Source organism: Botrytis cinerea, chromosome 2 (genome assembly GCF_000143535.2).
Source record: "Botrytis cinerea B05.10 chromosome 2, complete sequence".
Classification (NCBI taxonomy): Eukaryota; Fungi; Ascomycota; class Leotiomycetes; order Helotiales; family Sclerotiniaceae; genus Botrytis; species Botrytis cinerea.
Genome location: NC_037311.1, coordinates 2,210,467 through 2,231,633, shown reverse-complemented (window position 1 = coordinate 2,231,633; position 21,167 = coordinate 2,210,467). Strand labels below are relative to the sequence as shown.

The 21,167-nt window shown below is 43.6% G+C and overlaps 10 protein-coding genes across 12 annotated transcripts; 4 read left to right on the top strand and 6 right to left on the bottom strand.

Annotated features, from left to right (window-relative positions):
* Nucleotides 1-11: 11 nt before the first annotated feature.
* On the bottom strand, nt 12-1,511 carry BCIN_02g06350 (hypothetical protein). The gene is made up of 4 exons (XM_024691445.1): nt 783-1,511; nt 490-728; nt 223-415; nt 12-171 (listed from the first exon to the last, which is right to left on the bottom strand). The coding sequence occupies exons 1-4, from the start codon at nt 1,167-1,169 to the stop codon at nt 67-69; spliced, it is 924 nt and encodes a 307-aa protein (XP_024547216.1). The 5' UTR covers nt 1,170-1,511; the 3' UTR covers nt 12-66.
* A 151-nt stretch (nt 1,512-1,662) lies between these two features.
* Nucleotides 1,663-3,291, bottom strand: Bcprd6. The gene is made up of 4 exons (XM_001550561.2): nt 2,871-3,291; nt 2,742-2,813; nt 2,447-2,682; nt 1,663-2,392 (listed from the first exon to the last, which is right to left on the bottom strand). The coding sequence occupies exons 1-4, from the start codon at nt 3,243-3,245 to the stop codon at nt 2,125-2,127; spliced, it is 951 nt and encodes a 316-aa protein (XP_001550611.1). The 5' UTR covers nt 3,246-3,291; the 3' UTR covers nt 1,663-2,124.
* A 793-nt stretch (nt 3,292-4,084) lies between these two features.
* BCIN_02g06330 (hypothetical protein) lies at nt 4,085-6,049 on the top strand. The gene is made up of 3 exons (XM_024691444.1): nt 4,085-4,365; nt 4,412-5,003; nt 5,057-6,049. The coding sequence occupies exons 1-3, from the start codon at nt 4,144-4,146 to the stop codon at nt 5,920-5,922; spliced, it is 1,680 nt and encodes a 559-aa protein (XP_024547215.1). The 5' UTR covers nt 4,085-4,143; the 3' UTR covers nt 5,923-6,049.
* Nucleotides 6,050-6,057: 8 nt separating this feature from the next.
* On the bottom strand, nt 6,058-8,451 carry BCIN_02g06320 (hypothetical protein). The gene is made up of 4 exons (XM_024691443.1): nt 7,688-8,451; nt 7,481-7,590; nt 6,508-7,421; nt 6,058-6,427 (listed from the first exon to the last, which is right to left on the bottom strand). Exons 1-4 carry the CDS (start codon nt 7,927-7,929, stop codon nt 6,176-6,178), a joined length of 1,518 nt encoding a protein of 505 aa, XP_024547214.1. The 5' UTR covers nt 7,930-8,451; the 3' UTR covers nt 6,058-6,175.
* A 1,574-nt stretch (nt 8,452-10,025) lies between these two features.
* On the bottom strand, nt 10,026-11,961 carry BCIN_02g06310 (hypothetical protein). The gene is made up of 2 exons (XM_024691442.1): nt 10,785-11,961; nt 10,026-10,726 (listed from the first exon to the last, which is right to left on the bottom strand). Exons 1-2 carry the CDS (start codon nt 11,683-11,685, stop codon nt 10,311-10,313), a joined length of 1,317 nt encoding a protein of 438 aa, XP_024547213.1. The 5' UTR covers nt 11,686-11,961; the 3' UTR covers nt 10,026-10,310.
* A 163-nt stretch (nt 11,962-12,124) lies between these two features.
* Nucleotides 12,125-14,322, top strand: BCIN_02g06300 (hypothetical protein). The gene is made up of 5 exons (XM_001550566.2): nt 12,125-12,889; nt 13,001-13,227; nt 13,300-13,523; nt 13,583-13,650; nt 13,711-14,322. The coding sequence occupies exons 1-5, from the start codon at nt 12,676-12,678 to the stop codon at nt 14,109-14,111; spliced, it is 1,134 nt and encodes a 377-aa protein (XP_001550616.1). The 5' UTR covers nt 12,125-12,675; the 3' UTR covers nt 14,112-14,322.
* A 171-nt stretch (nt 14,323-14,493) lies between these two features.
* On the bottom strand, nt 14,494-16,438 carry BCIN_02g06290 (hypothetical protein). The gene is made up of 4 exons (XM_001550567.2): nt 16,064-16,438; nt 15,739-16,009; nt 15,543-15,691; nt 14,494-15,496 (listed from the first exon to the last, which is right to left on the bottom strand). Exons 1-4 carry the CDS (start codon nt 16,412-16,414, stop codon nt 14,576-14,578), a joined length of 1,692 nt encoding a protein of 563 aa, XP_001550617.2. The 5' UTR covers nt 16,415-16,438; the 3' UTR covers nt 14,494-14,575.
* A 292-nt stretch (nt 16,439-16,730) lies between these two features.
* BCIN_02g06280 (hypothetical protein) lies at nt 16,731-17,603 on the top strand. The gene is made up of 2 exons (XM_001550568.2): nt 16,731-17,230; nt 17,284-17,603. The coding sequence occupies exons 1-2, from the start codon at nt 16,871-16,873 to the stop codon at nt 17,554-17,556; spliced, it is 633 nt and encodes a 210-aa protein (XP_001550618.2). The 5' UTR covers nt 16,731-16,870; the 3' UTR covers nt 17,557-17,603.
* A 2-nt stretch (nt 17,604-17,605) lies between these two features.
* On the bottom strand, nt 17,606-20,184 carry BCIN_02g06270 (hypothetical protein; the record flags this gene model as incomplete). Of its 3 annotated transcripts, none has more annotated exons than XM_024691439.1 (7): nt 20,027-20,184; nt 19,855-19,910; nt 19,232-19,584; nt 18,800-19,172; nt 18,150-18,747; nt 17,874-18,082; nt 17,606-17,716 (listed from the first exon to the last, which is right to left on the bottom strand). In XM_024691439.1, the coding sequence occupies exons 2-7, from the start codon at nt 19,883-19,885 to the stop codon at nt 17,679-17,681; spliced, it is 1,602 nt and encodes a 533-aa protein (XP_024547212.1). In that variant the 5' UTR covers nt 19,886-19,910; nt 20,027-20,184. The 3 variants fall into 3 exon arrangements, with proteins under 3 accessions (XP_024547212.1, XP_024547210.1, XP_024547211.1); XM_024691441.1 differs by having other exon boundaries at nt 17,679-17,716; nt 19,974-20,184; XM_024691440.1 differs by having other exon boundaries at nt 17,679-17,716; nt 19,855-19,972.
* Nucleotides 20,185-20,304: 120 nt separating this feature from the next.
* On the top strand, nt 20,305-21,102 carry BCIN_02g06260 (hypothetical protein). The gene has a single exon (XM_001550570.2). It carries the CDS (start codon nt 20,418-20,420, stop codon nt 20,862-20,864), a length of 447 nt encoding a protein of 148 aa, XP_001550620.1. The 5' UTR covers nt 20,305-20,417; the 3' UTR covers nt 20,865-21,102.
* The last annotated feature ends 65 nt before the right edge of the window (nt 21,103-21,167 follow it).

Below are 21,167 nucleotides of genomic sequence, written 5' to 3'. Positions count from 1 at the left end.
TAGCCATGAGCTGTGACTATCTTGTCGACGTGCAATACATTGGTCTTATCATCTCTATAATCTCTTTCAGTTACTTATCTCTGAGAGTTTTGTCAATGCCTCGATCAATCCTAAGATGTGCGATATCTGAGCAATATTGACAAGGACATGGAATATTTGGTGGCTAGCACCCTGCATAAAGATATCAGCATTTAACAGCTGTATACGTTTTGTCTTACTTACCCAAACGTCAAAAACTCCTGGCCAATATTTCTCCGGAGTTCGCGTAACATATACTGCGGTGCCTGTAAGAAATAATATCGTAGAAGTAATCATGTAGAACAATGGAAAGTTTTTGAGGGAAATATGGTCCATCAAGGCAGCATGAATCATGGGTGCAAATCCACTTGCACCCAATGACAGAAAGGCAATTGATCTGTATTTTATTAATCTTAGACGATTTCCACTTCATGAAGGTTGGGAATGGATAATATAAAGTAACAATTGTACCTCCACAATGCTGTTTGCGGGCCATCCATTTTGGGACTTAACATGACCCAAAATGTTATACATGCACAAATGCAAATCTGAGTGATGTACCACCTTGTGAGTTCTCTATGGCCATATAATCCAAAATAGATGGCGGAGATCCACGTGAAAGAAATGTTCAGGACAATGCCAAGATAGTCAAGCTTCAGACATATCTTCGAAACATGAAATGAGTGGCAGCTCACACAATGATAGAAAGCCTAGTTTTCCGTGAGTCGAAATTGTAGATATGAGTATGAGTTGGATACACTAACAGACAAGTACAGGCAAATTGCAGTTGCAACCAACTGGCACCTTACAGCATTTAAGGGACCTGCTGGAATATCATATTGGCCGTGTAGTGCAGGGAGGAAGCTCCAGAGTAGCATAGCGAGAAATGCCGTTCCGGATATTAGATGGGACCAGGTATTGACGGACTCATTGTGTAGATACCAAAGAGAATGGAAGCAAGCTCGGAAAGATTTTGTCTCTGCTCGATACCCTCGCGTGATATGTGCGTCCTTTTGCATCCAGTCAGGAAGATGGTAAAAATCGACTATCTTGCCTAGTATACGAGCAGTATTGTCGTGTAGTTTTCCACTGCTTATCGGGGCCACATTTTCCAGCAAGGCACTGGTAGATGCGATTTGGTTCACTTCCATTATGGATGTTTGGATGAACAGCCTGAGGCCCTGGACATGAATTGTGATTATTTGGATTCAAGAAAAAGATGTTCAAGGAGGCTCTTGGGGGGAACGTCGAGAGAAGGGGGATATCTGTTCAGCTGACCAAACATTGTGGATATCTCTGCTGAAACGATAGTTCTACAACTCAACGAGGTTCTCAAAAGCCGACTTGTGATGGAGCACATCTCATTTTCTTCGGAACCGATGCCATGTAAGCAACTTGCGAATAGTCTTGCCAGCGTCGTAGCTTATCCTGCGCGGATTCGGACACTCCGCGCGATTTAATGGAACAATCAATAGTGGCAAGAGGCACAGTGCATATTCTATATAACACTATTGCTAGGTCACTGACTTGTATAATATACTTAGGTACCTAGTCGGTTGTCAACGATGCGATTGGTCCGTGCTCGGCCACTTCTCTTGTGCCGCGCCTCACGGAGCAATGAACTGTAGAACATCCACGACAGCATGTAACGCTGATCGGACATCTTCATGGATTCCCAGCACATTCCCGGCCTGACCTTATTTCATTGCTGACTGGTGGATTTCGAGCAGGCTTTCATATCCGAGAATACCCATGTCGAATCCTCCTGCATGCACATCTCGCGCTCTTCGCCAACCGTTGAACATACCATCGGTTCTGCAAGAACTTCTTCAAACATGCTTAGTCGAGCAAATTCACTAGATCGGATATGCTTTCCCCTATGCTCGCTCATGATGACAGCAGCACAGCAAGCATCATCTCAAGACAAAGCAGGCTGGTTACGAAGCCTTTCCTAGCCGACGCACCAACAGACATTATGGTTGCAACGCTAAATCAAATCTTGCCACATTTGAGGCACAGAAACCCAGGCAATTCATTGCTTCGATTTGTATAAGCGGAAGACTTGTGGTTAGAGCAGTCAATTTTGTGGGAACATTTATCTATCTACTAGTTGAACTTCGCAAAGACAGGCTCCACATCCCTTCCATCCTGGTCGTCGACCGGCCATGGTCGGACTATCTGGAAGCCAATGTGATGAGCCATACGATCAATGTATTGATTTGATTCGATGGAGTAGTATGGCAGTTGCCTTCGTCCATAGCCAATGGGTAGATCCTCGTCTACGTAGAATTGTCGAACATCTTCAACAAAAAGTGTGAGAAGACCGTTCTTCCCAATTTTGCCCAGCATTCCTACTAAATTCGCATATTGGGCTCTAAACATAATGTCAATAAGTCCTTTGCATTGCTTAATATAGTGGAATACATACAGTGCGCACGCGGCATCGAGATTACCAAAACGGAAATGAGGATTCTCTGCTAAACTTTGGTTATGGCGCAAATGATGATGCTCAGCGAGATCTTCCAGGGTAAGGGTTTCCCCGTCTTTCGAAAACCCCAGCAAAGATTCAAGGAGAGTCATGTTCATATTGACATTGTCACCCAGCTCTCGATCGTTGCGTGTTGGGCTTGCAGGGCAATTAATGCGGTGGTGGACAGCTTCATCCTGCAAAATTGTATTTAGCTCGTTATTTCCAATTTGAGCCATTGTTTTTTGTTACTTACTGCCAGCATATCAAGATCAAGTCTATCCAAACCTGGGTGGTAAGCAAATGCAGCGCTCAGAACAATTATGATCTACATATACCAAGCTCATCAGTAGTGAATAAATCCATTAGCATTATACATTCTTACATTGTCATCCCCGAAATTAAAGACGTCTCGTGATGCTTGTGCGATCTCTTCGTAACTTATGTTTCTTCCTGAACGAGCAATAAAACCTCTGTTTGCGAGTGTGTTGATTGCGGGGCAGGACGAGCGTCGAATGCTGCCATGCTTTGCCCCATTGTTGTGTTTCTCGAAGTAGTTGACCCTTTCATCCATACTGAAAGCTAGCTTTCCAGGTACCGGATTGTTATAGTCTGGTATGTATAGCTCATTATGTCCGGTTGTAGGTTCATTGCAACCGAGTATCGCCTGGTGTGGTGGTGCATGAGCGTTTGCGGTGCTTCCATGGAAAACACTGGAAGTGAAAGCCATAAAAATAGCCCAAAAAAATCGAGGTTCCATAATGTAAGGTGAAAGGAAAGCTAGTTGCAGAAGTGATGAAGTTCTCATGCCAAAGAATGATTCTAATCTAGTAATCAGGAGAAAAGTCAAGACTTCCAACCTTTCCATATCTGTACAATATCATATCACAAGGTTTGAAGCCCGAACTATCGTGGTAAGATATTGTTTACGTTTGAATCAACTTCAATCTAGGGCTGAGGCTCAGAATGCACTGCAAGTTAATGAATGAAACGCTGACCGTCACGGAACCCACAGCTAGGGGAGTGCCTTGTCAAATGGTGAATGACATGGATACTTGCAAATTCCCCGGAATCCTGGTGGCACGGCATCTGTAAGATTTTCCAGACTCCAGGCCAGGGAGATAAGCTGGCTTTATTCTTGTTCAGAAAATGTCAGATTTCTCGTCTATGAAAGCAATATGACTGTCGTCTGACTGTGAAGTTGCTGTATGAAGGATACATTACTGAAAATAAGTGACTAAGAAGACCAAAATAGAAGTCGTCGTTTGATCTCCGTCTTGATTGAAAGTATTGTGTTAGAAATTCGCATTCTGACATGTGAAGATCATGGCTTCGACTTCCATGGTGTCTTTGCTGTGCCCCTTTTTGCTTGCTTGGGTTGATAATATTTTGAGATAACCCCCATCCTAACGCTATAAGGTGCGACAAGAAAGTTTCTGGAATTTATCAAGATCCTTCTTGTGCTCATTACTTGTATACTCTCATTATATTGAACTATGCGTTTTTGGTATGTTTGCGGGGTGATCGCCGCAGTTGGGACGGCTACCCCTCTACCTCAAACCTTGCAGAACACGCTTGATAATTCCTACAAAGGCTCAAGAGTACTTTTGCCATGCCTGAAATGCCCTGAAAATCATGAGAATAGATTAGTTCTACCTATGTACGATAGTGAGCCTCTAAGGAGAGTTGACGAAATCATGAAGAAGCAAAATGGCTATCTTTATGGACCTTCCTTGATCGGCAATAGTTCATACTTCCCTACCGGAATTCTTGGAAATGCTATGGTTCAACAAGATCAAGATCAGTGGTACACAGATGCCTACTCGCTGACCTCGCATGTTGTGGAAGAGATGCAATTGGCGGCAGATGCCCTAAGAAAGGTTAACACCTCTTCGCGGCTAAATATGCATTATTGACCTTTAGCAGGCTGGTGGTCTCAAAGTACCACTCGACTATCAACACCTTTATATCAACCAATGGGATAATTCTGTTCCCAATGGAATTGCTTCGGGCGTGTTCACGAACTACAGCTCAGATCTTTTATTCTCAATGGAACGATTGTCTGTGAATCCATACGCAGTACGTCGCATTCATCCAACTGCTGACGGACTACCATTCATGGTCGCGGATGAAATCACACGAGAGCTTGCTGGCATGAGTTTAGAAACACTTCATCGCGAAGGTCGATTATTTCTTGTTGATCACAGCTATCAAGCTAGATATCCTGTTTCTCCAGGTCGATACACATCGGCTTGCAGTGCTTATTTCTTCATCCATCCAAAGAGTGGTGATTTCCTCCCACTTTCTATTCGAACAAATGTCGAAACCAACCTCATTTACAGCCCACTGGATGAAGAAACTGACTGGCTGCTGGCCAAGGCTATGTTTAACATGAACGATTTATTTCACAGTCAAATATTTCATCTAGCAAATTCGCATGCAGTCTCAGAGATCGTTCATTTAGCAGCACTGCGAACAATGAGTGATAAGCACCCGGTTTTTAGTCTCTTGAATCGCTGTAGGTAATATCTACGCTATAGATTACAGATCGAAGATACTGACAAGGAGTAGTGATGTACCAAGCTTACGCAATTCGACCCGTTGGGGAAAAAGTGCTGTTTAATGAAGGAGGCTTTTTTGAACGTTCGTTCTCTATTAACAGTGAGGGCGTGAAACTCTTTGCATCGGAGTTTTATCCTACACGAGCCGGGCCTTTTATGCCCAATTTCTTTCACAAAGATCTTACCACACGAGGACTTTTGAATTGTACTTATGGCCCAGCTCTGAAAAGCATGCCATTCTTTGAGGATGGAAACGTTCTCCATTCTATCATCCTGAAGTTTATAACTTCGTTTGTTGAAGCTTATTATGACTCTGACCAGACACTTGCTCTGGATAATGAGCTGCAAGCGTGGGTTCGTGAGGCCACCGAAGCTGCTCTTGTCATCGACTTTCCCGCTTCGCCATTGGTGCGTAGATCAACTCTTGTCGATATCCTCGTCCACGTTGCATTTCTTAATGGGGTCTCGCACCATGTTCTGAACAGCGGGGAACCCGTTGCAACATCTGGCGTTCTACCTCTGCACCCTTCCGCGTTGTACGCACCCGTACCAAAGAAGAAGGGTGTCAAGGATATCATGTCTTTCCTGCCACCGGTAGATGACGCTGTGGAACAAATTGCTTTATTTGCGAGGTTCAATCGACCGCATCTCGTCTCAGAGAATGGTACCCTGACACATATGTTTAACTCAAGAGAGCTTTTGGGACGTGGTTGTATCGAGGTAAGACGGGCGGAAGTCGAATTTCGTGAGGCGATGCAGAATTTTAGTGAAGTGGTTGGAGGTAGAACATTTGACATAGATGGACTCTCGCAAGGCATGCCATTTGTGTGGAAGGGTCTTGATCCGGGTCAGATACCGTATTTCTTAAGTGTTTAGATTCAAAATGTTTTTTTTCTCCAATTTCTGTATTGAAGTTTGCACTGCCCGCAGTCCAAATACTGTATGGTGACTGTTGATTCACAATCTCAATAGTAGAAGATTGTTCCTTCAATAATATGAGGCAAAGTCTGCTGTTGAATACCTTGTTATTCGTGCAGTAAAAACTTCAGAATTGGTATTCCAGCTTGCTTATTGAGTACATGTTTTAAGAGCTAATTTATCCTACGTGGAAGACCAAGATCTCTCAAATTCAAGAAGTGAATTTACTCCTCGCCCGCAATTTTGGCCCCCATTTATACAAAACCATAGGGATTGGCAACATAAGCAGAGATAAGAATGCCAATGTGCTCGTTGCCCAAGCAATTCCTAAGTTCTCATACATTTGCAGAGTAAAAAGAGGGAACACCGCACCGAAGATATAACGTAGAAACCCATTTGCTGCTATCGCCGACGCACCAAAAAGGGCTCCGTACGTGTCCACGATATAGGTAATGCCACTGAACTACACACAGATGATAATTAGCAAAGTTAATAAGTGGCAAATTTGAGGTAGTTGGTAGTTGAAGTAACAGATAAACTTACAAAAATAGTGGACATTCCCCAGCCAAAAGGAATTCCTCCGAGTGTTGGAACTATCCAATGAACGCTCTCACGAGCTGTCCATGCAAACCAGAAGAGTCCTACAGGGATACCAAAAGATCCTACCATAGCAGTATATAGACGTTCCTCTGGTGCTGGCATCATATCGGGTGCAATCTTGCGCTTTGCCTTTTCGTAAAGTGTTCTGTCAAAGATATAGAATGTGAGAACGGATAGTAGAGTTCCAATGAATATGCCCAGGAATGCAAGGCCAGATTGAGCAATGGTGAATCCGTATACACCCATAAAAACATACGGATATGCATCAAAAAAGGCAAACAGAACACCAAATGCAAACGAACAATATAGCGCCAGGAACGCCACGATTGGATCTGTCAACAACATTTCCAGCGGTCGATACAGTGTAACGACGAACAGCATCTTCATCGCTACGCGTGGCGGTGGTCTAGGTGGCTCGGGTAATCCTCTGGCTTTGGCTCTTCGTCGTAAGATTTCCTTTTTAGAAGTCTCGCTAGACCAGAATAGAATGAGATACAGTGGCCCGGTCACCAATATTATCACCCACATCAACCAGGTCCAGTGTCCCCGTGTCTGCAACGCATAACCTCCAATAAACGGTCCTAGACTAGGACCAAGAAACATAGTTTGCACGAATAGGACGGCAGCAAGGCCACCGCCGTGTTTCATATCCCAAAGATCTGCCACCGTTCCACCACCAATTGCTAGGCAGGGTGCCCCAAAGGCTCCAGCGAAAAAACGACATACCAACAGTGATGTAATATTCTTGGATAGGCCACATGCCATGACAAAAAGGATGAATATAGGAATAGTGAGGATATAGACGGCTTTACGACCTTTACTTTCTGATATTGGCGCTCCTAGCATGGGGCCTAAGGCTAAAGAATGGAGACATATTAGCTATCTATCAGTTGGTATAGAGCAGAGTGATTGTTACCTAGCCCCAGTGAGTAAAGCGATATACCCAGAGTCGCAACCTCAATACTGACACCCATTTCCTTGGCAACTTGTGGAATGCCAGGAGCATAGACTGAGGTCCCAAATGCACTAGAGAAAACCATCAGTCAAATCCTGAACCCCCAACCATCTGAAATCATGAATCGAAAATAAAAACAGTCAAGGAGAACAGTATGGGTCGACTGACACCGAGAAGCCAAAAACGCCTGGAATTGCTGTGTGTATAATTTTTCGACCTAGACTCCAATTTTTCGGGTCTCCTGGATCACTCGGTGACTCCCAATCCTGTACCATGGATGATTCGAGCGCGTCATTATCATTATCATTATCTCCTGATCCTGAATCGTTTGATAAGCCCGTAGAAACAACTTCCCCGTTGATTTTTGCGTGTTCTCCGTCGGAACTCTTCTCCTCTGTGGAAGGTGGCATGATGTAGTTTGCGATCAAAATTCAAGATAGTATATTACGCTTGACAAAAGAGACTGCCGCTGTGTGAGCGCCTACGGGGAAAAGATGAAATGGAATGGAGTAGAGACCAAGAGGAAACATGGAAGCCACTGTCCTCTGTGAACAAAATCCTCTCATTGAGACACCTCTTAATCACATTCATCCATAGTGCTGACTCTAACTCCCGATCACACCTACCAATAACGTCGAACTTTTAAATTATCTGCAGGGTTGACAAGGGGATGCATTTGCTACCCGGTCCGGTGCAGGCACTTGCGCGATCCCTTACTTTTGATAACTGTTGTATTGGCCTGTTCGTTTAAGGGATGTTGAGGTAGTTGAATCATGTCTAAGTACGACACTCGATGGCTCAGATTTTAGTTGGTTTTCTCAATGCCGGGGCGGATAGTTGTCCTTCTCGAACAGGCACTTCTTTAGCAGTTATCGTAACCGAACCGGACCGCTTTTGTTAGCAATGAGGGGTAATTTCAAAGTTTCATGTACGCCTATAAGCTTTGATAATCTAGTGTATACATCGACCCACTTCTGGTCCTTTCGCCTTTTTGATTAGATGATGTAAGCGAGGACCTCCTAGAGGGTCTAATCGGCCGTTTCTTAAATGTGCTATATTCAATTCGATAAAAAATCATTTTTTTAAAATATAACTTTTGAAATAAAACAACTAAAAATAATCTGAAATTCTTATTAAAATCAGAATAATTAATATAATATAAAAAGTATATTTCTTTCTTTAATTATCTATTAAACATTCTTTCAATAAAAGAAATAAAGAATTAGTTTTCTTTTTAATTTTTATATTTTAGTATATATATATATATTATATTATTCAAATGTCATTTGAAATTATTAAAGATTCTATAAAATATAAGAATTGAAAAGTGATATTTTGTCTTCTAAACAAGTATTCAAACCACTTTCTTTTTTTTGAAGATAACTTTATTAAGAATAAAAGTAAAATAATTCTTTTTAATTCATTTTTAAGAGAATTACTAAAACATTAATTTGATGTACTTTTTATTGAGATTGAAAATCAAGAAGTAAATTAATTCTATAAAGAATATTAAAATGCAAGCTAAAAGTGAATTCAGTATAATAATATATTTAGGAAACGGCTGATTAGACTCCTGGCGGAGCTATTAAAAATCATGTGACCGAACGCCTCGAGGGTCAATGCACACGCGAGACTAACGCTTTGATAGCTTTGCGGCGTAGCAGAGCAGGGGTCTTAACCAAACGATCTACTTGTAGCGGCACTGACAAGGTGTACTGCAGATCAGAATATAAAACGGGGAAAAGCAATTCCGAAAGTAAGCTCTCAATAATGAATCCATGACTATCGGCCAATCGACGCGCCTCTAAAACATAATGAAGAAAAGGATTAGACAACTTAGTATACACCTTCCCATTAAGGAGCCAATCGGATGAGCCGTCACCCCGATGCTTGTGGATTTTGTTGCTGATTCTTTCATATTAGTAGATTCTCGTTACATCGCGCTTCGTACTAATGTTCCTAATGAAATAAACCAACATACAATAGTGTGAGGGTGACATGTTGCAATACAGCCTGCCATCAGAATGAAACTGTACAGTAAGAGCTAATGCAAAACCACAATACTCGAAGCCTGGCTCTGGCTGATATTTGGCTGCAGTGATATTCCAACTTGCTGTGGTAACGACGCAATCCATTGAGGGCGGTGCGGCGGCTAAAAGCAGTGACACTAGCCATTTGCTGATCCGACAAGAATCCTATGCAAATGTTCCATGAGATGTGCCGATTATGCGTCGTATAAACTAAAAATAAGTTCTTTCGTGTCCAAACCACTTCAAGGCCCCTGATACTGATACCACACCCTAGTATACTTTCTGATAACGTACTGATTTGTTCAATCAAATAGCCGTCCGAACTTCGAAGACTAAATATTCAATACCAATTTTAGTTTTAATTACATAATCAAGTTTTTCTTGTGAAGATAGATTTTGATGAATAGGAAGAAGTAAATTGGATTTTTCGTTGGTGGCTTGTGAAAGTGTAGATAATAACAATTGCCTTTTTAGGTTAAATCTAAGTTGGAGGATTACTTGGAAGGTTGTAAACGTGGTAAAGGTTTTGAAATGTAAGCTTACATACAAAGCGGGAACGATAAGCGAAATTCCCAAGCGAAGACAAGATTCTTTAGGTAATTCATAAATTTTGGGAAATTAGGAAAAGTTGCCAGGTATTATTTTCGCTAAGTGCCCACCCTTGCTATCCTTTCCTTGTATATCGTGTACAGAAGCAGGCTGGTTCCTTCAGGTAAGAGCGAAGGCAGCCTATTCTAAAAAAAAAAAAATTGCTGGGGCACTCACTCACTCTTTGCTGTGACCGCTGAAGGAGGAACCCCTAGATGATTCGAGTTCCGGTAGAACCAGACTGCCTTTCCATCCCCCACAGCTCCCTCGCAAGGTTCCACCCACTGACACCATCTCATATTTTGCCACAGACTCCCTAGAAACCCCAGAGCTCCATTCTTGGTGTCAGATTTATAGTGCTCACCCATCACTCTCTTAATTGCCTCTGTGGCTTCCCGCGCATGGTAATGTGGTATGGTGGGGACAGTGTGGTGCAAAACATGGGTCTCAATTATGTCATGTAGGAAATAATGCCCAATAAAGCCGAATTCTCGATCAATCGTGGCTGCAGCCCCTCGCGTATATGTCCACGCTTCTGGTTGATACTTTGGCAGGGACGGATCGGTATGGTGTAAGTAAGCAATTGCCACTCCATTATCTTGTTAGTTATTTGACACCTCGTGGTCACAGAGTTTTTTTGTACTAACCAATCCAGTGATTTACCCATAGATATGGAATCCAGTACCATACGAGTATATTGATCCAGCCAAACTTATATCCGATGTATGAAACTCCACTTATAGTAAGCGCGAGACCCAGGGTACTGAGATGGACAAGATAAGCGTCCTTTTCTCCAAAAAGAGGACTGTTTGTATCGAAGTGGTTGACTCCTCCACCCCAACCATTGTATTTACCGACACCGCGCCCATCTGCCCTCTTTTGGTAACCCTCACTCCCCGATGCATTTGTCATCAGGTAACAGGGCCAACCACAAAGCTCTTGAGCCAAGACATCAAATGCAGTCCTTAGTGGCGTATCCTCCGTAAACTCCCAATTGGAATGATCTGATTTTCCAGTTTCTAGACCGTACCCTTCACGACTTTTCGGGACAAATTGGAAATCCTTAGCAAGATTGTTGTGCAGGGTGTGGTGTTGCTTGTGGACTATCTTCCATGAAAAATAAGGAACCAGGACAGCAGAGTGAAGTATCCAGCCCGTGACGTCGTTGAGTGTCTTGTATGGGGAGAAGGCTTGGTGGTTGCACTCATGAGCAACGACCCAAATGCCGGTGCCAAAGAAGCCTTGCATAATTGTATACAAGCTCCAAAGGGCGAACCTTGCCGACCATGAGGGGAAATAATCGGGTGTGATGTAAGCGTTGGAGATATAGAAGGTAACACCAATTAGTGTCAAATCTTGAACCATGTATCTATATGACGTGAGAGGAGATCTCTCGAAACAGTGCTTGGGTATGGCATCAAGGAGTTCTTGCAAGGTGTACTCGGGAACCTTGAAAGGATTTCCATAGGCGTCGATGAGATTGCCGTAGGGGCCCAGTGAGTCTTGGCTGGGTGTAGTAATGGTCTTATTCTCGGTAGTAGTCGACATCTCGTTGAATGTCGCAACCGTATGCAGTGTAGAATGAGCTGTGTTTGATGTTCGAATTACAGATGAATCCACGGACTTTGCAAAATTGAGAGACGGAAAAGATCTACTTATACCTAATCACTCCGGCTGTCTATCTCTCTCTCTATCCCCCCCTCGAGCTTCCAAAGGCTATCGCTCATGTCGACAAAATTGATCACGGCAGTTGAGGGTACGTAGGTGTTGCCGAATGTCGAAAATTCTAGGAGGAACAGGGGCATATGTATGTTGCTGATATCCATAGACTGAAGTTTCCGAAGCATATACTAACATCTGCTCACGCTATCATCGAATATCTATTCCGTATTGGGAGGATAATTCACATGCTAAGCGTGGCACAATTTTGACAAGGTTAATGCGTCCCCCCTGGGGTAATATAAATATTGCCCCGGGGATAAGTCGTGATGAAATGCTTCTAACGCTCAATACCCTTGACTCCGAATTATGCATGAAACCCCGAAATCCCCCTTTCGTAGAACATTTTAACTATATCAGCCTGCCATTGCATCCTACATCTAGCATCTCCTTTACCCCACTCCTCGTAAGATTGAAGATTGAGGTAATCATGCACACATATTTTCCGAGCACCATTGAACGCCACTGGAGAGATTTCCACTTTCCACTAGCAACCACGATCTCGCTCCATTGAACAATATTCCAAATCCTCATTTCGAATTGACTCGAGAAGTCCCCTCCCCGCCTGGAAACTTACGCTTCGTCGTTGCATAGGGTATTTTTGACAGCGATCTTCTATTCTTGTTTTCGTAGGATGAAGCAGCTCTCTATCCAATCGACTCCTTAGCTCAGCCTTAAAGTTGTGATCGCAAAAACTTTTGGCTCAAATACCAAGCCGTCACAGCGAGTAGGCTTTCAGGAATTGATAATCTCACATCAAGCCTTCAGTTCATCCAAGCAAGCCACTTGGACCGGATCTCTCGATATCTCTTGGCTACAATGGTTCTTATCAACACCGGCACCTACGATGCAAACGATAACCATGGGCCACTCATGAATCGAGTCGCTGTTGCGATGATGCTGATCTCGCTCGTCGCTACCTGTCTCCGAATCTTTGCAAGAAGACTTGTGCACCAGCAGCTGTGGTGGGACGATTGGTTCACTCCCATTGCACTTGCTTTTTCCTGGGGCGTTACTATCATACATATAATAGGTTCGAACTACTTTCTATACACAAACAAAACAAACTGCTCGCCGCTCAAATGGAGAAGGGATTGAAGTGCTTCAATATGTACAAGATGCGTTGCTAACCAAATCAAATTAGCTGTCGAAAAGGGCAATTTTGGCCGCCACATCCTTCCCACCACGATGCCCTCAGAGATCGTTCGCTTCCTCAAATGCCTCTTTGGCGTTCAGGTTGGATATCCCATAGCCATCGCGGCGATAAAATTTTCCATCTTGTTTTTTTATCGACGTATATTTAGTATTGGGCCAACGAAGCTCCCACTAGTTCTTTTAGGAGCCGTTGTAGCGGCTTGGGCGATTGCTATGGTAAGTCTCCCTACAATGGCGGCGTTTGAGCCCTCGAGAACATAATTTGATTGAAATCGCGAAACTTTACAGATAATCATGGGAATTTTCTCCTGTAGACCGGTAAGGGGATTTTGGATGCGAGAGGAAATCCCAACTGTATGCATGAGCGAGGTTACATACTTGCTCGCTGTTGCGATCCCTAACGTTGTGACTGATATTGTGCTCATCATATTTCCATTGCCAATCCTATGGAGCTTGAAAGTCACCATGTCACATAGAATTGCTCTGTCTGGCATATTCTTAATAGGTGGTTTGTGAGTCTCTTCAAAAATTCATGCTGAAAGAATTGCGTTATCACTGACACGTACACCAGCATTGTCATCATCTCATGCCTTCGTTTGATCACAGTGACACAATCAAACAGCAACCCCGATGTCACTTGTGAGCTATATCCTGACCTGTTGCTTTCCCACTTAGAATTTTGACTGACCACAGCACTAGGGGCACTCCTCCCACTTGGGATCTTCAACGTCCTTGAGATGAACATCGGTATTCTTTGTGCCTGCTTACCTAGTATGGCTCCACTCCTCCGTATTCTAATGGGCAAGGCTGCCATGACATCCAACCCTACGCCACCGGCACCCAGTGGTCACTCCATCTCCACCTCGGGACGCAAACCTTGGTCTAGCAGTAAGCGGAGTAATACACATGGTCTCTCGGTACTCGAAAGCCAAAATGAAAGTGTAACATGGCTTAATGATGCACCAACCACTCATACGGGTGTCGTGATGAGGCCCAAGACCTCAATACATGGCCCAGAACCATCGCAGATTGAGCTCCATCAGATGAAAGATGATGGGAAGATTCGAGTTGATCGCAATATCACTTGGTCTGAGTCCTAGATTTGACTTTGGCCTCGCAGGAGAGGCTTATGTACAGAAAATGAAATCATTTGGCGGTGTTTGGATCTAGTCTCGGCAAAAACTGCTTACGAAAATGGGTTTTATGGTACTTTTGGTATGGTTGAATAGTTCTTGGGTGATTTGTAAAAGAATATGTAGCATTAGCAGGATAATTTTTTACTTACAATTAATGATACCATTTTGAGCTCTAACCTATCATTTGAGAAATCTTGATATCATACTGAGCATCCAATCCATTATAATGCACTGGCTGATATATGCAAAGAATTATAATGTTGCTCAGTGGGGATATTATAATCGATCCACTGCATATTTTATCAAGTTGGATTGGATTGCCACCACATTGCACTGTCACATTCTTTGCTTTCGACGACCTACACAATCAATTTATCATACAATATTAGTGACATTTCTCCTCTTTCTAAATACAGATGCAATGACGGCTAATTGTCGTACAAGGCATCTAATTCCTCGCGATATGCGCGAATAGTCGCCTTGCGCTGAACACTTCCCTTTGCTGCCCTCGACATTGGCTTCTCTTTCGTTACAAAGATGATGTTAGACCTCTTAACTTTGGCCTCAATTCTGACATGAGCCTCATCATTGGCCTTCTCTATGGTACTCCACAACTCTTCAATCAACGATTGACGATCCTCGACATTTTGTGGCGGATCACAAACCTCTATAAGCCAGGCTGTCTCTGGCTTTCTTTCCCCGGTCAGTAGCGCAGAAACAACTTTTGGATGTGTCATAAGAACGCCTTCCATAGAAAGAGGATTGATATTGGCGCCAGTGGATAAAACCAAGATATCATCAGTACGTCCTTCGTATCGCCACAAATCTGGCTTTGTAGGGTGCTTGGAAAATAGATCCTTGGAGTGCCACTCATTCAACTCGGGGAAAGCACAGAATATGTGTTGAGCTCCGTTAAGCTCAACCTTCTTATCAATAATCATTTCGTAGAGATCATCTGTATATTGCTGAAATCGCGCTCCCATGAGAGGACTGAAGCTCATATATTCATAGTCGTCTTGGCTTTCTACTTGCGTGACAAAAGGGCCAGCTTCCGTTGCACCATAACCAGCATTGATAGTCACAAGCGATCGGATCTTTTCTGGAACAGCGGAGGAGCTAAAGGGTGAGCCACACCAGATGGTCAGGTCGAGGCTTCGAAGTCCCTCAAGGTACTCTGGCACTCTAGTTAATGGCTCTAAGACAGACACTGGCAGGACAGTAGATTTGCATATATCGAGTTGGTGGATCGAAGCAGCCAATTTTGGTGTAGGGATGACAGTGCCAGGCCCAAAAATCGGAGTCATACCCCAATACACATTAAATGCAGTTCCGCAAAGGAAACCAACCATCTGTTTTAGTTAATAACTTCCAACTCAAAGTATTTGGTATGCGTACATGAGAAGTTGGGAAAGCAACATATGTGACTTTATTTTTCCAGAGGTCGACCATTGTCCTTTTCGCTCCCGCTATAACTTCTTGGGGCTCAAGAAAGGTGCGGTATGATGCCATGGCACCAAAAGTATAGATAGCTGGTTCTGGAAATCCTGAACTAAGTCAGTTATTATCTCCGAACGAGGGCATAATTAGATACCTGTTGATCCTGAGGTATGCAAGATCGCAAAAGGTCTGCTTGCATCCTTCTCAAGTGTAGCATCGAATGTATACCGAGGAACCTTGGCACTATCAAGCCAGTGTGTGACAGCTTCAAAAGGCAAAACTTGCAAGTTTCTCCTAGATGAAATATTGTTCACAAGGGGGTGGATGGCCTGAATGTCTTGGGCAAAAAGAAGACTATGGCAGTCGCACACGTCAAGTAATTCGACGATACCTTCGACGGAGTTTCGTGGAGAAAGCAGCAAAGCCTACAGGTTATCTTAGCCGCAGTGAATCTATGGTTGTTGTGATGTCTCTCTCACCTTATGGTTGATTTTAGAAACCGCCAGAGCGACAATGGTTTGTCGAATATCCGGCGGTCCAAAGTATCCAATGGTCTTCATATTACGACCGTCACCTTTTCCTAGCTTCCCCTCAAGCCACCATGAGCATCTGTTAACGGCATTGGCATAGTCGCTGTATGATACATAATCCAGCCCATCTTGAACGTCTGCAGATTTCAGCAAAACACAGAAAAGTTTGTCTGGATCTTCCTGAGCTCTTAGGTCTATCACAGCCGGCAACAATAAGTTACTCTCATCAGGTACGGTTGAAGTTTTTGCAGACATCTTGAAGTTCGATGGAAAAGTTTGGAGGGCTCGAAGAACCAACATCCAATAAGCACATTAACAGTTGACTCGGCCTGATTTCTTTTGGCTTACTGTACCAGGGTGTGAAATTGTGACTCCACCTACCTAGGTAGGCAAGCAATAAAAATAATCTAACGCCTGGATGAAATAAGACATGCAGCAATCGCGTAAGGTGACCCATGTCCTAACCCTGGGATTTTTCCTGCTGTCATGCATATGGGTGCCGTTTTAACCATGAATTGAGTTGTGGGCTTCAGATAGCTGTAATAGGTACGGAATCCAACTGTTGGCATAATCCGAAAGCCTCGGCAGGAAAAAATAATCAAAGCTGTTGTTTTTTGACCTTTCTTATTTCTTTTTTGGACTCTAGCGTGACCTTAGTATTTAAGATGTAGTTACTACTTCCAAAGTAGTTTTGCAGTTCCATCTGCCCAACATACTCGACCAACACCTTGCTTTTCCAGAGCACACTACAACATAATGGTTTCCGAAGACATTGGCTCTCTCTTACATGGATCGTCTTATCAGGCTCCTGGCGGCGGCGCTCTCTATGAACCACTTCGCGAAAAGATGATTGCCGTCGCTCTTGAGATGGGGTATGATCGAGAAACAATGACAGAATGTGGCGTCAACTGGTCTGACGATCAAGACCCTTTCAAACACGTCAAAAACCATGGATACATGCACTACATGACGGCCTGCAACATGCGCGTAGTATTTTCATTTGAGAAATGGTTGGGCAAGGAACGTTTTGACGATTTTATGAATGTGAGACATATTGGATGCGTAGTTCAATCATTAACTTTGAACTTGAAAAGGCCCGTGAAGTTTCCGGATTCAGTAGGTATACTTACCCACTCTCACCAGAACCATGGCTAACGACTCAAATGTAGCTCCTCGTGGCAAATCGCATAACGAAGGTACTTCCCGATCGATACTTTGGAATCACGACAATATGGTCACTGAGACAACAAGCAATCGTCGCTGAGAACACAGGCTACATGACATTTTTCAATTATGACACAGGGAAGCCGGCAAACTTGATCGAAGCAGGAGGAGTGTATAAGGACTTACACGATGCGTTAGTGGCGCGTATGGAAAAGGAAAATAAGATAGCTGAGCAGTGGGAAAAAGATCACCCAAAGAAAGTGAAGGCGAAAATTTGAGAGTAAAACCACCAGATCATAGAGCTGCTGCACGGTTCATAACATCAACTACCCAAACCATTTATCGATATGCATTCAGGGTATCTATACATACATCTCCTCGGTCTAGTTTTGCCCGCCCTCTATTTCGTCTCATCATGTGTTCTCTTGATACCTTTGCCTGTGAAGTATGAAAAGTTTAGCTTTATATTCTCTTCTGAACGATGTCTATTGTACCAAAAACAACGCAAACGCAATCTTCATTTAATCATAAAAATGCAAACGTAAAACACAGAATAATTCGAAAATTTGTTTCAACGCTGGGTGGGTAATCTAACTCTTAACCAAAAGACTGGATCCAGTCATCTCCTCGGGTTGCTTCAAACCCATGACTTCCAAAATAGTAGGTGCGACGTCACCTAGAACGCCTTCATCTGTTTGCTTGAGAGACCAGCCTTGAGGAGCGTTGGCCATAATGAATGGTACTTTGTTGGTTGTGTGGGAAGTCTTTGGTTTACCATCGGCAAACTTCATTTCTTCGGCGTTACTAAGATACGGTTTCGTCAGTATGATTCGTAGGAACAGAGCATTGTAACATGAAACAGAAGACCTACCCGTGATCAGAAGTGATGAAAAGAACATATCCCTCCTTTTTGCAAGTCTCATAGATCTCGCCAATGGCCTTGTCGGTAGCAGCAACACCAATCACTGCAGCTTCATAAACACCAGTGTGGCCAACCATATCGGGAGGTGCAAAGTTGTTCATAACGAACTCGAATTTTCCTTCGGAGATACGCTTGCTCATTTGCTTGGCGACACCTGCAGCACTCATTTCTGGGGCTTTATCGTAAGTAGCAACACTCTTGTTTGATGGTACGAGATCTTGTGATTCATCTCTAACCTCAAGAGGGAATACCTTCTCGACACCTCCGTTGAAGAAGAATGTAACGTGAGCGTATTTCTCTGTCTCGGCAACATGAACCTGGTTAACACCTTGAGCACCGAGAGTTTCGGCCAAGACATTACCCATGTGTTGGGGCTTGAATGCAATTTCGAATGGGTAATCGAGCTTGTACTGGGTCATGGTAGTAAGAGTGATGTTTTTTGGGTAGGCGAAGTCTGGTTTTGGCGAACGGTCAACGTCGCCAAGAAGTTGGGTGATTTCTCGGACACGATCGGATCGGTAGTTGAAGAAGAAAACCTGGTCGTTATCTGGGGATATTAGTTTGATTGATAGACTTTGTAGGAATCTTGATCCTTTTACCTTGGATACGAGCCTCCTTCCCTCCGAGGATAATAGGCTTCAAGAACTCATCATTCTCGCCGTTCTCATACCTTTCCTTAATTGTCTTGACTGGATCACTGCTCTCCTCTCCTTCGCCGTTGCAAAGACCGCTCAATGCAACTTCGACTCTGTCCCATCTCTTGTCACGGTCCATAGCGTAGAATCTTCCTACCACTGTCGCAACCTCACCGATTCCAATCTCCTTGATCTTCTCAAGAAGGGCCTCCATGTAACCAGCACCGGATTTTGGGTCAGTGTCACGTCCATCACCAAAGAAGTGAATGTAAACATGTGGAATTTCGAGTTCCTTTGCGACTTTGAGGAGGGCGTATAGGTGATCTTGCTTAGCGTGCTATTGTTACACGAGTAAGTACTGTATTTACCCATCGATCGGACTAGGGGAGTACCTACAACGCCACCATCTGAGATCAAACCACAAAGGTGAAGACGGCCATTGCCATCCTTGGCTGCGTTGAATGCCTTCATAACAACCTCATTTTTGTTCAGCTCTCCCTTCTTGATGGTTTGATCAATTCTGACAACATCCTGCCATACAACTCTTCCAGCACCAATATTTAAATGCCCGACCTCCGAGTTGCCCATGAGGCCCTCTGGGAGTCCAACTGCCAAGGAGGATGCCTCGAGCTTGGTATATCCATCTGCGTTGTTGGCGAAAGCGTCCATTACTGGAGTCTCGGCGTTTGTGATCGCATCTCCATCTTTGGGTGAATTTTCACCTGGAACTCCCCATCCATCAATGACAACTGCGCCAAATCATTACAATTAGCCACGAGACTTCAAGATATACAAGTATATAGAATAGTGCAAGTATATAATCTGGTTTTCTCTTCGCAGGAGGTAAAGGGGGTAACAATTTCTCAGTATTGAGCCGAACTGTTGGAATAGAGGTTCGAGGCATTGCGGGCAAATCGCAGTATGTACATGCCAAATGGATAGAATGATTCAACAAAGTTCTTTGGGGCAATGGACAGATACATCGAGAGATTGAGGATACGTGGAATCTTTTGACGTACTCAGGACAGCTTTATTTTCGACTTGGACCATTTTGGCGAAATGAATTGTTTCGAATCTAGTAAATACAGGCTATATCAGCTCCAGCTTCGGTACCACCAAACAAAGAGCTTTGGCGTACTAATCTCTCCTTAGGAGAATGAAAAGGGTATGGGGGACTCAATATCAACTTACAAGAGAAAAAACGAATTTGAATCAATCGATATATTGATATACAATGAAGACTGGCAGGATTTTTGAATAACTTCAGAAGTAAACAAGTGAAGTGTTGAGAAATAACTCCAAGAAGCTTTTTTGCGCTTGTGGTGGGGTGATTGATTTTAGGCCCCTCCAGTGCGAAGCCGTATTTGTGAAACCGCCGCGATAAGAGCGAACCTGCCTTGCTCTTCTTAGCTAGCACAAGGACTAATCGGACCTCTCCATATCCAATCAATAACACATACACATACATCGAGATACAATTCAAGCTTTGGAGATATTGAAGAATCTTCGACTCGGGTCCAGAAATTAACTTTCGTCAACGATACGAAAGCTTGTCAGTCCAACGATCGTTGATCTGGCAAAGATGTTGACTACTCCATCCCAAGCCACACCATCTCAAACCCCCCCGACAATGATTCTCCCTGAGGGCCTCACCGCAGATTATATCGACACAATCCCCGTTCTTTGCGAAACAATTTCTCGTCTTCAAAACTTCTCTCCAAGCAATGCGTCCGCAGCTTCCCCACCGGGGGCGACTCCTTCATTCAATGCAAACAGCACAGGGCCATTGAATATCAAAGATATTTATGCTGCGACCGATGGCATCAAACATAAATTACAAAAGGCGAGAGTGGGTGTGAAGAGTATGCCAGATATGCATAGGACTATTGAAGACCAGGAAGAGGAGATAAGAGAGTGCGAGGAGAAGATTGCACAGCAGAAAGAGGTGTTGAATTTGTTGATGAAAGTCGGATTGAATATGAAGAAAGAGCGAGAAGAGAGAGGATCGGGAGATAAAATGGAAACTTGAAGGAATGGGAATGGATAGCCCGAAAGAGGAAAAGAGACAAACCACAGGCGAAAGTTACCCTTATGTCGAGGAACATATGTCATGAAGAATGAGGCTCAACGGACCCAATCGGGTGCTTAGCTCAATGGATCATAGAACACCTTGTGAGGTACGCTAGATTGAAACCCTTCAAGATTGAAGAGGTTGTTTTGAAGCATTATCGTGGGCCGTGGCCTTTGAATGGCACGAGGTTCGCTCAAGAGTCTTGCAATGAGTTGAGGCTCGTGTGCAGCAAAATGCACATCTCGTTATTGAGGTGCAATG

Bases quoted from the DNA above. Each gene is read 5' to 3' on its own strand.
- BCIN_02g06330 (XM_024691444.1), top strand. From the start codon at position 4,144: ATGTACGATAGTGAGCCTCTAAGGAGAGTTGACGAAATCATGAAGAAG. The intron at 4,366-4,411 runs GTTAACACCTCT...GACCTTTAGCAG, and splicing joins CGGCAGATGCCCTAAGAAAG to GCTGGTGGTCTCAAAGTACC. The intron at 5,004-5,056 runs GTAGGTAATATC...GACAAGGAGTAG, and splicing joins TTTTAGTCTCTTGAATCGCT to TGATGTACCAAGCTTACGCA.
- BCIN_02g06310 (XM_024691442.1), bottom strand. From the start codon at position 11,685: ATGTCGACTACTACCGAGAATAAGACCATTACTACACCCAGCCAAGAC. The intron at 10,727-10,784 runs GTTAGTACAAAA...AAGATAATGGAG, and splicing joins ATGGGTAAATCACTGGATTG to TGGCAATTGCTTACTTACAC.
- Bcprd6 (XM_001550561.2), bottom strand. From the start codon at position 3,245: ATGGAACCTCGATTTTTTTGGGCTATTTTTATGGCTTTCACTTCCAGT. The intron at 2,814-2,870 runs GTAAGAATGTAT...TGGTATATGTAG, and splicing joins TTAATTTCGGGGATGACAAT to ATCATAATTGTTCTGAGCGC. The intron at 2,683-2,741 runs GTAAGTAACAAA...ACAATTTTGCAG, and splicing joins TTGATCTTGATATGCTGGCA to GATGAAGCTGTCCACCACCG.
- BCIN_02g06320 (XM_024691443.1), bottom strand. From the start codon at position 7,929: ATGCCACCTTCCACAGAGGAGAAGAGTTCCGACGGAGAACACGCAAAA. The intron at 7,422-7,480 runs GTAACAATCACT...TCCATTCTTTAG, and splicing joins GCTTTACTCACTGGGGCTAG to CCTTAGGCCCCATGCTAGGA. The intron at 6,428-6,507 runs GTAAGTTTATCT...ATCTGTGTGTAG, and splicing joins GGGGAATGTCCACTATTTTT to TTCAGTGGCATTACCTATAT.
- BCIN_02g06300 (XM_001550566.2), top strand. From the start codon at position 12,676: ATGGTTCTTATCAACACCGGCACCTACGATGCAAACGATAACCATGGG. The intron at 13,228-13,299 runs GTAAGTCTCCCT...GAAACTTTACAG, and splicing joins CGGCTTGGGCGATTGCTATG to ATAATCATGGGAATTTTCTC. The intron at 13,524-13,582 runs GTGAGTCTCTTC...CACGTACACCAG, and splicing joins ATATTCTTAATAGGTGGTTT to CATTGTCATCATCTCATGCC.
- BCIN_02g06290 (XM_001550567.2), bottom strand. From the start codon at position 16,414: ATGTTGGTTCTTCGAGCCCTCCAAACTTTTCCATCGAACTTCAAGATG. The intron at 15,692-15,738 runs GTATCTAATTAT...GACTTAGTTCAG, and splicing joins GCATACCTCAGGATCAACAG to GATTTCCAGAACCAGCTATC. The intron at 15,497-15,542 runs GTACGCATACCA...TAACTAAAACAG, and splicing joins TTGCTTTCCCAACTTCTCAT to ATGGTTGGTTTCCTTTGCGG.
- BCIN_02g06350 (XM_024691445.1), bottom strand. From the start codon at position 1,169: ATGGAAGTGAACCAAATCGCATCTACCAGTGCCTTGCTGGAAAATGTG. The intron at 416-489 runs GTACAATTGTTA...AATAAAATACAG, and splicing joins CCGCAAACAGCATTGTGGAG to ATCAATTGCCTTTCTGTCAT. The intron at 172-222 runs GTAAGTAAGACA...ATCTTTATGCAG, and splicing joins CAGGAGTTTTTGACGTTTGG to GGTGCTAGCCACCAAATATT.
- BCIN_02g06260 (XM_001550570.2), top strand. From the start codon at position 20,418: ATGTTGACTACTCCATCCCAAGCCACACCATCTCAAACCCCCCCGACA.
- BCIN_02g06280 (XM_001550568.2), top strand. From the start codon at position 16,871: ATGGTTTCCGAAGACATTGGCTCTCTCTTACATGGATCGTCTTATCAG. The intron at 17,231-17,283 runs GTAGGTATACTT...ACTCAAATGTAG, and splicing joins CCGTGAAGTTTCCGGATTCA to CTCCTCGTGGCAAATCGCAT.